The sequence below is a fragment of the Hirundo rustica genome, chromosome 5 (assembly GCF_015227805.2).
Source record: "Hirundo rustica isolate bHirRus1 chromosome 5, bHirRus1.pri.v3, whole genome shotgun sequence".
Taxonomy (NCBI): domain Eukaryota; kingdom Metazoa; phylum Chordata; class Aves; order Passeriformes; family Hirundinidae; genus Hirundo; species Hirundo rustica.
The window spans coordinates 13733075-13746670 of NC_053454.1; the positions used below are offsets into that span (position 1 = coordinate 13733075).

Genomic DNA, 13596 nt, shown 5'->3' on the forward strand with positions numbered 1-13596 from the left:
AGTACATTTTAGGATCATTCATGCTAAGAAGTCTGGCATTTATAATACATCCTTATAAATCATCTCATGACTCCAGATATATAGTTATAATACTTGGCTCTTAATCCTACCATGCACTTTAAGTTGCTTAGTTAACTTGAATATAAAGTTAATTTTCATTGGACATGAGTTCTGCAAAAATATTTAGCTACTTAGTTGTCTCCTTTTGTTTGCCCTCTTATAACACCAGTTGCATGTATGAGTTTAATGGTGTAGGATTGCTCTTAATTTCCTCCTTCTACCTTTTCCCCCCAGGAGGCAGCTGTTCTGAAAGCAGCCACTCTATCTACCATGTGGATATCCAAATAGCCTTTACTATTTACTGTGATTGCTTTTCTTAACTCAAGACACAAAGCCTGGAAACAAACATCTGTTCTTGGGAGTTACTCAGTTCTATAAATGCACACACTTGCTTTGCTCTTTATGTCAGCTCTAAAAAATTAGCTACACACCAAAATTAAAGCAGAGTATTAATATCAATTAAGTTTAGATTGAACAGACATCCAACACTTTTGAGATTCATGAAACAATCAACTAAAAGCTGTATATAATGCAAGTATGTATAATTTTAAGGACAAAGTTTCAATTAATTTTATATGATTGCTATAGGTAAATTAATGGCATTTATACTGTACCTGAGCTCCATAAATATATTTATCCAGCATTTTGCCTCCTATTGTTTGTCCCCCTACATCCCACACTTGAAGAGTAACATTCAAATTTCCTGGAAAAAAAATCATACAGATATTGTGGAAGCTGGAAAATTTAGATACAAATATATTCAACAACAGCTTTTAACAAGTATGCAAGAAATAGGAACAAAATTTCAAAACAAAAATTATTGTATCATCTGGGAAAAAAGTCATTTGAGTCCAGCTAAGTCATTAAGATACAGTAAAACTATAGCTAGTTACTAACATATCTAATATTAACAGAAAATAATTTCAATTGTATAACATATAACAGTTCTAACTAGAAATTATATAACATATTCCACTGACAAAACATGTAAAACTTCACACAGAATGTTTTATACCGTGGTACTTGGAACTGAAAGGTAACACAACTAATGCCAACTTACCCACATTATTTCATACTGTGTTCCCCTTCTTCACCCCTCTCCTAATCTTCCTTATAGATCAAGAAGCATGATAACTTCATTTTGGTAGTAATGCTGATAGTATTATACAGTTACAGAATTATATCGCTGACAGAGTTAAAAAATGGAAATACTGACACAGACCTAAGTTGAGGATGCACACTATAATTACTTCCTCCACACACCACCTTAAGGCATGAAGCTAAATTGGACACGATTTACATCATTTCCTCTTCAAAGAACCTATACCAAGAACAGACCTTCCTTTCTACCCTAAACCATTTTAAGCTACATTGAAATTGTTAACAGGTTTTTAAAAACAAAACTAACAAAAAATTAGCGTCAATATAGAATATTTAATATCTTACAAATTATACATATTCTGCAAGACAACTCAGCAATTCACAGATCAAAAATACACACAGAAAGGGATGCTACCGTATACATACAAACATATGAAAGTATAATTTCTCACATTTTGCATGGTAAGAACTGTTTTTAGAACTGTACTGATTAATAGAGTAAGGACTGACAAAATTTTTTCTAATCCACATACAACTCACATGACACTTATATGTTAATACAAATTCTACATACTCACAAATTATCACAACTGCCTATTAATTTTCACTCCTGGATTTAAAAATTGCAACAAATTTCACAGCACAGTGATTGCAAATAGAGTGAAAAAGAACACACTATTTTGGCTTGCTAAGAAAGATATATTCTTAATTCAACTATTTTATGTAGTTGACAATTTGATTTTATGCTACATGATCCATTCAGCTGTAAATTTATAACTGACATGCTCCCATTGGTTACACAAAGGAATGTGCTCCATGGAAATGTATCACAGCACCAGGTGAAAATAACCAGCAAATTATAACTACATAGCTGAATATATGCTACCCGTGGTACTATTTTTATAAGGCACCTTGCTTTAATCTGGTTAAAAGAGCAGATTCCTAAAACTACTGCCTTGGTCTCAAAAATACAGAGATGAATGTGAAACAGTACTATTAAGTTATGCTGAGTTTTATGTAATACCAAGAGAATTTCTATCTGGAGATTAGAAAACACATCATGAACACCCCAGCTCAACAAAGGTAACCTTTTACAATCAACAAAAAGCTTACTTGTTTTGATAGTTCATATACTATGTATTAATTAATTAATTATTTTTAAAGCTTAGAACATAATTGATTGTACGCAATGAAGGAAAGTCTTCCATAAAGCATCTGGCATGGATAAACTAGTGCATCCACAGTCAGAAAAGGCTATACATCCTCAGTGGGTAAACAAACTAGGCAGGCACAAAGGCTCACCATGCTGCACTATTCTACCCTATGTATTACACTGGAAAGTCACCGTGTCATTCACGTCACCTATTTTCAGAAAAAAAAAAGAAAAATCTTTATAAATATTATCACTTTCAAACTCAGTAATTTTCAGATGCCAAATGTTGTCTTCAAGTGCTCTAAAAAGTTCTAATTTGATTTTTACTCCTAAAGAAATAATTATGCACAGCATACTGGCTTTAGTATCTGAATAACTGCATGGAACGACCTGAGAAATTTTAGTGCAGTAAGTTATATTAACTAGCCAAACTGTGACTGCCCAACTAAAAAAATCTCATATTACAAATTATTTACTCTGCTTCATTAATAACAGAAAAAAAGAAACAGGAAAAAAAATATTAGTATGTTCATTTAAGGTGAACTCCTCCTGAATTAGGACCTCACTAATTATGACATTCATGCTGATCATCTCCTGTGCAAAATGCTTAATTTTCCCTTTTTATCAGTTAGGTTCTGTAATATTTGCTTTGTGTTCAGGTTGATTCTGGGGGAGAAAGGAGGATAAAAGGATTATTCTGACAAAAGGAAAAACTGCAGGCAATTTACCTAGCAAGTATTTCCTTAACAACTGGGATAGTGGCGCACAAAGTTTTCTGCAAAAAATTTGAAATCTTTTATTTTTTCAATTTAACAGGAACATAAAAACTAAAGACTTACAACAAAATAAGACAGTTCTTAGAAACAGTCTTAACACACTAATAAAAGTAACTGCAGAATGCCATCTAAATAACATGTAATGCACTAATAAGGAACAAAGAAACCCTAGCACTTCTTTACTGCATAGAAAATGCACACAAGTGCAAAGCTGAAAGGCAGCACAGTGCAGGTGTGTAGGTTGCTTCTGGTAGGAACTGAAGCCACTGGGCTGCTGCAGCAGTGACCCTGCAGGAGGACACGTGGTGAACTGGTCAACCTTACTTAAAGGGCTGCACAGTCAAGATGGAACTAAAAACCTAAGTCTGACCACTTTTTACACCAACTTAAAAAAAACCCTTTTAACAGAAGAATCCTGTTTACTGAACTGTACCCACAACCTCCCAAAAAGTATACAGCTATGGCTCTAAGAGTCTCTATCAGCAGACCTCTGACTAGCAGACACAATATTTAAGCACGAAAATCTACACCATGGTTGCATACAGACTATACAAGATTCTGCATCAATAAATATAATGAAACTGATTTACACCTTAAAAAAAAGTATTTTGAACAAACTGCATGAAGTGAATTTTTCACGTTGAACACTAGGCACATGTTGAACAATGTTGAATAATGGTTCAAAATTTGTCAAAGGACTTCTGATTTCTATTAAAGTGTATTGTTTTACCATACAAAATATTTACTATTTTCACTGTAGAACTGCATTAGTTACTAAAACAACTGAAGACAAATGCCACTTTTATCTTAAAAAAGAAAAAAAAATAAATCAGAACAACAGCACTTTATTTTATAAGTTGCAATCCATTACAATGTGGCCTAATGTAAACTTCTGTGCAATTCTAGAAATCTGTAATTTTAACTTCCAGAATCTTTGCTTACATAGAAGAAGAAGAAATCATCTACCATAGTTGTTCAGAGAAATCAAATATTTCTTTCCTACTGATACACACATAATTTCTGTGCAGTGGTATGAATTAACCTTTCAAGTAAATATAGCAGCTCTGCAAACCCAGAACCAACAAAGAAATTAGAAAAATCTACTTACTAAAGTAATGCTTCCCATTCCAGTATTTAGAAATGTTACCCCCCTCCCTCACATTCCCCATGACTTGCCCAGTTTACCTATAAAATAGAGAGCCATATATACCTAAACACATATATAGGCATAGGCAGAACCAGAATGACAGCCTACAGAAAAATGTTTCTTCCTGCATATGAATACAAATGCTACTGTTTTGAGAAAAACAGACGTACAGACTTTTTGGCACTATTTTTACCTGCATTCTGATTTTATTACAGAATAAACCATGAATGAATGAAATTCACACAAAAAAATAAACTATGAACAAAAATGAATGAAGCAATAGTTGAAAATTTTCCAAATTTTCTACTCAACAAGAATATTTATAATCCCAGTAATACACTAATAGCATCTGTATGCTTAACAGCTGGAAAAAAAACTTGCAAAATACAAGTTCTCAGCATGCACACTGCATGATTTGTGTACACATTCCACTAGCAAGTACTGCTGTTAAGTATTATACACACTGGTATTTTTAGAGGCAGGAGCAGAACAATAAAAAAATTATTCTGTTGATTTTATGGAGAAATAAGCACTGGAATTTGGTACTTTATCATTTTACTAAAAGAAGTACATATTAAATACTAAAGAAGTACATCAAAATGGCCAAACCAAAATAGTGAATACAGGAATAGTCTGAAAAGATTATTCTGTTTCACTTACGAAAATATAAATATAGTCAAGAAATTATTGGCAATATAATTTTTTAAAAAGTTCAAGAACTGCATATATTTTCTTATATCTTCAGGTTACAGATAAAATGCTTTATTTCTGGGTTTGCTTCCCTCCCCACCCTTCACAAGTAGACAGGAGTACAGAACTTGCATCAACCTTAGCAGATCTCACTACACCTTTTAATAATTACACACACTTCTTCTAACTTCTGATTTCTGAATCCAGAAATAAATATTTTTAATTAAATACTTGCATACTTAGAACATGAGCACACAAAATCAGTGAAAAGACATATTTTAAACCCCAATTGTTCAGAGACAAACTTAACCAGCAATTATTCCTTTATTTCTTCGCATTTTCCATGCAGTGTGCTGCAACAGCATCTAAATAGTTCCTTTGCCGTCGTGAAGTGAAACATCTTGAATGCTCAAACTGTATTTTTATGAGTGCCAAGGGACCCTAAATTTTAGTGGTCTATTAAATGCCAGCAATTTCATGCTGCCTTGCATAAAACAGCATTCACATATTAGAGCACTGCAAGTCCATAGCTGCATTATGCTTGTCTTACACAACTCAAATATGAGTTTTCAGTAAATATATATATATATCTATCAAAACACACAAACTTTTAAAATTAATATATTTAAAGTTTCATTTCATTGTTGTGTGTTACAATATCCACATGGAAAGTGAATGCACTCAAGCAGGGATAATAAAATTCATCAATATAGATAGCATTCTTTTTATTTGAATTCAGTGTTTTACTTAGAGATGTAAGTTGCAAATGCATAACTCTTTGAAACCTGGAAAGAATGTATGAACAAAATACTCTCTAAACCTAATTTACTTTGCCACAAAAATCACTGCACTAAGCTAACTTAGTACACATCACTCTGAAGAATCTGTTTCTGCAAGTCTTGCTGCCACCCAAGCTTTCAGTGTTAACTTTTATTCTCTTACCTGGCAATAATATCCTTTTCAAGAAGAAGTCCAGTCCTATGGTTTGCTTGTACTGTTTTCCAAATGTTTCTTGAGCAAAACGTGTAGCTAAGGATGTCTAAAACAGAACAGTATCAAATTAAGTTGTCATTTTTAACAGCAACAAACTTTATGTTAACCCAGAAGTATGAAATACAGTTAAGTACTTTTTAAATCAATGAATGCTAACAGTGTCCATGGATTTGGATTGACAAGCACTCCAGTCAGTTTCAACATAATAACTAACAGGAGGTGGCAAAGACTACTAATTTATGCAAAAAGAAGCAAGGTGCATATTTGCTTTGATTTCAAAAATACTCTAACAATCCTACTCCAAAATTACACAGATTTGAAGGAGGTATCATTAATTTGTATGCTCAAACTGACACCAATCTAGGTGACACTATCTGTACCTGAAGATCTTAGTACTTTTAAAAAGCATTACTTTCCAAAACAAGGGTACTCCCTTGGTGAAGAACACCATGACCCCAGACCAGCTTTCTGGGAGGGAATAGAGATCTGCACAGTGCAGAATCCCACAGGGGGCTCCTAAGTGTGGCAAGACTTCTGCCACTGTACATCAGTTTCAGGATCGGGGATTACAGAAACTCTGAGATGGGAAGAGTGCTTTCTTACATACAGAAAAAAAGTTAAACTTGTATTAAGAATGCACAGTTACAGAATCATTCATTTCAGCAGAACTTTGAAAATTTATTTCTTCAATTGGTATTTTGTGGATTTATGAAAGCAAACCAATACACCGTTGACCTAATAATAAGCTTTTACTATATACAGCTGAAAGGATACACAACTAACCTAGGCAAACTACTGAAGCAAGGCATTTAGATTCTGTCAGAAGCAATTTAGTAGCAATTTAAGATCTCCTTTCAAGACAAAAAAAAAAAAAAGTGGGGGGGGTAGAAAGGGAAAGAAATAAAGAAAGAAGACCCACAAAAAAGTAAACAAGAAAACAGTGGCACAATCATAAATAATACAATAATACAATGAATAAATAAATAAATAAAAAGTTTGTGTTGTGAAAAAAACACTAAATATTAAAAATTATAAAATACAACAAATATCAAATTAGTGTACACTTAAAAATCTCTTGTTGACATGACATCTGTAAGTAAAAATACAAATTAACTACAGAAAAAAATAATCTAAATATTTATTTAACTATATAGAGAAGGAAAAATACTAAGAGGCTCATAAAACCCTTACACTGCCTGAGAAAACTCAAAACAGGCCAGAAGTAGTCTGCCAAATTTCCATTCATCAAGACCTGAAGAGACGAGTCACACCAATTGTTAAGAGCACATTTAGTCAACAATGCAAGAGCAAAATAATGCCAATAATTCTGAAATATAAGAATAGGCAAGGTCCATAAATAGGTGGTTATAACAAAGATTTTAATTTACTTCACTGAACTCAAGCCTTAAAAGGATTAAAAATTAAAAAAAAAAAACAAATGGGGAAAAAGGCAAGTAAACTAGAAATAGCGTGAGTATGCTCATATATTTATATCCCTGTGGAAAGATCACAGAGGATGAATCGTGATAAGATTCTTCTGCCTTCAGCTATGTGACAGTAATGCTAACAACACACACAAAATAAGATTCAGACTATTGAAAGAGTCTGTAGAACTGATTAATTTAATCCCAATAATTAGCATGTCAAGGTTACAATGACATTATCTTTAATCTGTCATGACCTTAAAGATGTAGATGAGAATAAGATGACTGCAGGAATACACCATTCTGTCTTCTTGAAATTTGCCTTTTTGGAAAAGTAACAAGTGCCTAGATTACAGATTCAAGTATCATCTGACTATATCACAGTATTTTATAATCTCCAACACACTTATTTAAATCTTGATAAAGTGAGTAACCACTCCTTTCTTGTTTCAAATGCTCAGTAAATGCTAGTTTACCATTCTGTGACAGTCAATATTCCCTGAGGACTCCTAGGGATGTTAGCAAATGACACATGATAACCTATAAGAGCAGTAAGTAATCAACAGCATGGCAAAGTCCTCTTAAACAGTTTTTCTCCACTGTGCTCTTCAATGAGAAGGAATTTACAGCACAAAATCATGGACGAACCCCTTCTTGAATTTTTTCCTAATAAATGTTAGAGCTCAAGGAAGGTGTTGGACTACCAGGCTAGGGTGTTCTATTTATTCACAAAACAAGCATTTATCCTCAAAACGCTAAGAGCAACAGTTCAAACTTCTTTATAACACTAAACAAAGAAGTTATATCAATGTATATTCAATGGAAATACCCCCTTCAAATGCCAGAAGTGTTCACTGCTGTGCTTGACAGAAAAGATTTTGCTCAAGAGTTTTGCCTGAGGACATGATGAATACAACCTGCATAAGAATTAATGGAAGTCGAATAATGGTTCAGTAGAACTGTAGTTGTAAAAATAAATAAGTGATCAGTGACGATTTTTTAGAAAGGTTGCATTCCATACAATTCCACCCCTTAATGTCAGGGTCAGAGAACAGTACGGTAGCACAAAGGCCTTGTTTCTTTGCCCCTCTACTAAGACAACCAGGCCACCAGCTTGCAGGGCAGAATTTCCAGCAAAAATTCCATCAGTTTGGAAGGTTCACACACTTGCCTTAAATACTTCAAACTGAATGTCGACATCCTATTCTAAATTTCAGTACTCTTTTGAAAGCTGATGTTAAAAACCCCCCGTTAAAACCACAAAAATGTCTTTGGGCTCTAATACACAGAAACCAAGATAGCAGTAAATTATTAAAAAAAAAAAAAAAAAAAAAAAAAGGTACCGTATTCTAAGTTCAAAATACAATAGGATATTTGGGAAGGGTTTTTTGAAAAAAGCAAAGATGATTTAACCTTATGTGAAAGGCATGACAGTTTCTTGCTTCTATTTTTCAATGTCAACAATTCAGTATAAATTGCTGACATGCTGGTCCTAAAGACCTACTTAATGAGTAAAAAGGAAAAAAGCAAACCATATCTATGAAATAAACTAGAAGGTCATTAAATTGAAAGTCAAATGGAACAGGCAATGATATCCAGCTCTGACAGTGACCACCTACCTGGGCAACCAGAAACTTGTAGGGAAAACCCCACCATATGACAAATCTTTGAGTAAAATCCTATAGAATTAAGTTTTGAGAAAGCAGTCACAAAGTGTTGTATCATAGTTGTAAGAAAGAAAACTAAACCCAAATTTCAATTAGATGCAAGCACATAGTTCTGAAGCCATGAATTTCCGAGGACACACAAACTTTAGCCACTAATTGAAAATCTACTTTCCAAAAATCACATGCATCTATCTCTTCCCTCACTCCCTTCTAGAACATCAATGCCATTATCCAAGCACAGCTACACTCATTCCTCAGTCATGTCCTATCCTACTGGCAAGAATTTTAAGACAAAATTAAAACAAACACTAGGCTAAATAATTAAATGCTTTACCATAAAAACACGTAAGTATCCACACTGATATCCTTCCATCCCACTCCTAACTACCAATGCAACTTTGTTCACTGAAAAAGAGAAAATTTTCATAACTTCTTGACATTTGACATAGATCTATTTGATGCAGCTGGGCCAATCTGCACAGCACACAGCACACTTCATTCAATTTTCCATTTGCAAGACTCAACAGTGAAAATATATTTTTGTCACCATTGATGAAGTTTTCAAGCCCGAGTGTAACAAGACAATTCAGAATTGGCACAATGCTTAAAAATCTGGTATCCTAAAAAATCCTAAAGTAAACAGGACACTACTCTTTATGCCAGCCTATGTTTTAGCTCCTGCAAACTCCCATTCCAACTTGAGCATTTATTCTTTCATTTTCATCATTCATTGCTACAAAAGGAAAAGATAGGATGTTTCTGCTCCCATACTTTAGTCCCAGCTACAACAGAGAGCAAATAAACAGAACCTCAGCACACCTGTTTTCCACAATCTCCCTTCCCAATAACAGCTCTGAGATTTGCTTCCAGAGGCCCAAAACCTTTTCAACAGTAGCAAATCATAGTATTCTATCTCAAGTCAGCATTCTTGTATACTTCACTATTAAACCAATCTATGCACAAAAGTAGAAATATCTGGATCATAACATCTTTTTTTTTTCAATCCATACTAGTAATGCTGGTTTATTTTAATGGAAAATCGTTTTGGCTCGGGAAGAGTGGGTTTATTTAAAACCTAGACACATAAGGCTGTTGTGTGTATATATATGCCCTTCCTATACCCAAAATCTAAGAGCAAACTGCTATAAATAATTGCTGGGTTTTTTTAATCTCACATTGTCCCCGCTTCTGATTGCTTTTTAGATTGTTCCCCTAGTTTGTCTAGTTCATTAAAATCATTCTCTATTATCTTCTGACTAACCTGTCTTGCTTCCCTCAATTTTGATTTTCCACAGTTCACCATTACCTTACCAGCTATTTTACTCCAAGAGTTTTAGAGATTCTACTGTCTCACCTCTCTTACGCCATCTTCCACTTTTACTCTTCTCTATTTGAGTTTGCTCCAGCAATGCTTACTGCTCCCCTTAAAATTCTAAGTATCCAATTAGCCATTCAACCACTTCAAAACAAATTAATAGAAGCATAGCATACTTCCCTTGCCTCATGAATAAAGCAATTCCTAGCTAGTAAAAGTACAAACATTACCTTTAGCTTGAACTAGCACTGATTGGTTTTTAAGCTGCTACCAATCCTTGCAGAGAAGCCAAGTCACATTGCTTCTAAACAATGGGTGAGGAAAACAGCAAGTTTCCACCTGACCCACAACTTTTTTTTTCTTTTTAAAGAGGGGGCAAAAGAAGCCAAATGTGAACACCTCACACAACACAAGATAGAGCATTTCAGATATACCCCATCATTTTCTATAGGCCTCCTGTCTAATGATCCCAGTGACAGAGGAAGAGAAAAACCAACACCTTGCACAGTAAGAGAGAGTTAAGTATGCATGTGTGTAAAGACCAGCTGTGAACCAGATGTGAGAGTCAGGCAATTTAGTTGAAAACACATAGACATACAGAGGTTCAACAAGTAAGCGGAACGAGTAGACAACAAAAGAGAGGAACCTCAATAATTTAGTCTTCTGAGGTGCTTGAAATAGCACTTACATTTATCCTTTACATTCCATGAGCCAATTGCTTCTTTTTTTCTACAAGACCACACAATAAATCTGTGCGTGCTGCCAGGCCATTGGGATGGTGGGAAGGAGCCTCTATTACAGCATCATCTAGGGGGGACAGGAGGAAAAGCAGCCCACCAGAGCATTGCTGCTGCTCATGCCCAATAACCTGCCATGGAAGCGTGAGATTCCTAGAGTCAGCAGGAGATGCAGTGAGTGGCAGCTCCTGGGAGAGAGGTAGGAACCAACAGGAATATACATCAAAACCTAAGAATGCTTGAAAAATCCAGGTTTGGTGAGAGGTCTTGCCACAAGCTGCTCAACAGCAGTAGTGAAAGGATTCTTCAGTCTGAATGGAAAACTCATGGGAAATGCTACCTGTGAAGCAGCACTTCAGCTGTCAATGCTGTGCATTTATTTTGCTCTCATCATGGTTGGACTTGACCATCTACTGACTAAGATGAACACATTCAGACTGGGCTTGGAATCGCTGGAGACAAAAAAGAAAAAAAAGTTTTGTTTCTTTATAGAGCTCTGAAAAAGTAAGTGAGCAAAACCACATGTACCTTCACTAAGAGCATATTCCTGTTTATGTAAGGAGTTCATTTAAACCAGCTCTAAGAACATTTCCACTTTTCATATGAACTGTGAATCAAGCAGAATTTCTCCCCATAGTTTCAAAAGTTAACAACAGAGGAAAAACACTGTATACTTCAAGCATACAATAAATTTACTATTTTCAGGCATATCTCATAAAATTATTCAGGCTATATATGACAATAGATATGTTCAAGTGTATAGTTAAGATCAAGTGACTATTTTAAATGGTTAAGAAAGCAGCCTCTCTTTCGCCTTCTTTGGTTTCTCCTTGTCAAAATTTCTATTTTACAATGAGAAATTTGTTGGATTATTCCTTGCTTGTTTTGATTATTGTTCGATTATTGTTGATAGATAAACTTTTATAAACAGGATTTCATTATGGTGATTAGAGATAGGGGGGAAAAACCCACAAACATAAAAGTACAGACGAAAACGAAAGGGATCCAAAAGTGTCTTTCCAAACTCTGGAACAGTAACTCCACTAGATGCAAACTGTTCTGTCCAGCTCGGGAGATGCTAGCTCTGTATCTGAAGGGCGCCTGCAGAGCCAGCTAAGCGACCTTCGCTGCTCGTCCCTTTCGAGGGGAGCCGCGAACGTAGGTGCTCGGCCCCGACCCCAGCTCTGCACGCCCGGGGCACTGTAGCCACCGAGAACGACTCTGGGCTATTCCGGCGACTTCAGCCGAGCAGCTCCTGCCTCCAGCGCGATCGGCAGCGCTCGGGGATCAGTGGGAAACTCCGTCAGCACCACAGGAATTACGTTATTCGCCGCTCCTTTTCTTACGGCTCAAGAAACTTGGATTACAGTCGTGTACGTCTACTTGTTGACGATACCTCCTCGGGTGCGCAAGCCCCGTCAGAGGGTTCGGCTGCTGGGCACGGCGCGGATACCGGCGGGAAGAGCCCGCGTCTCCCATGCAGGGCCTGGAGCCGAGGGGGAGCAGCCAGCCAGGTATCGCGACAGCGGCTGCGCGACAGACTGAAATCTGCCGCGGGCTGCTCCCTCCTCAGCAGCAGAGCCAGGGACAGCGTGAGGGGGAAGGCCGGGAAGGGGCTCGGGGCACCGCGGCGAGGGAGAGGAGCTGTCCGCGGGGCCGGCACTGACCTTGCCAGTGGTGCCGTCCCCCAGCACCACCAGCTTGAGCTGGCGGTCCGGACTCTCCTCCTCCTCCGAGTCCGACATGATCTCTACGGCCCCGGCGAGAAAGAAGAGGCTGAGAGCAGCCGGGAGGAGCCGGGCGCAGGAGCGAGGACGGGACAGGGGGAAGAGCGAGCGGCGCGCTCACGAAGCCGGCAGCAACGGAGAAACCAGCACCGCCATCTTCCTTCGGTGCGCCCTCCGTCGCTATGGTCCGCACGGGGCGAAACCAATGACAGCGCTGAGGGAAGGGGAAGAAGCGGTAAATTGCAGGCGGGAGCTACAGCAACAAGTCTAGCGGCTGCTTTGGGACACACCCACTTCTGCCCCCACAGGATCGAGAGATGGTTCAGCCCGGCTGTCGGCCGCCCGCCGCCGTGGCTCGAGCTCCGCAGTGACGCCCCGCGCCGTAACCAAGCAACAGGGGGCGGGACGGGGGCGGGGCCACGGCCCCGTCCCTGTGGGGATGAGCGGGGTGGCGGGGGGGGTTTTGCTATGGCGAGTACATGTGGCGGCTAAATACATAGTTATGGCAGCTAAATCATAGATTCGCTGAATGGTTTCGGTTGGAAGGGACCTTAAACATCTCCTTCCAAGACCCCTGCCTTGGGCAGGGTCACCTTCCGCTAGACCGGGTTGCTCAAAGCCCGGTCCAGCCTGGCCTTGAATACTGCCAGGTATGGGGCAGACACAGCTTCTCTGGGTAACCTATGCCACCAGCCTCACAGTAAAGAATTTCTTCTTGATATCTAATCTAACCCTGCACTCATTGAGTTTAAAGCCATCCCCCCTTGTTCTATCCCTACATGCACTTGTATGAAGCCCCATTCTGG

The 13596-nt window shown here is 37.6% G+C and overlaps 1 protein-coding gene across 3 annotated transcripts in view; it reads right to left on the reverse strand.

Moving 5' to 3' along the window:
• The window catches only part of RAB28 (RAB28, member RAS oncogene family), a 62715-nt gene extending 49726 nt beyond the window's left edge, over positions 1 to 12989 (reverse strand). For all 3 annotated transcript variants that reach the window (XR_009207901.1, XM_040065662.2, XM_040065663.2), the window contains exons 1-3: positions 12731 to 12989; positions 5870 to 5966; positions 675 to 763 (exon numbers count right to left, since the gene is read on the reverse strand). Coding sequence is in view for 2 of the 3 variants with exons in the window: in XM_040065662.2 (XP_039921596.1) it covers positions 675 to 763; positions 5870 to 5966; positions 12731 to 12808 (264 nt within the window). In the remaining variant the exon portion in view is untranslated. The remainder of the gene's footprint in view (positions 1 to 674; positions 764 to 5869; positions 5967 to 12730) is intronic.
• Between the last annotated feature and the right edge of the window lie 607 nt (positions 12990 to 13596).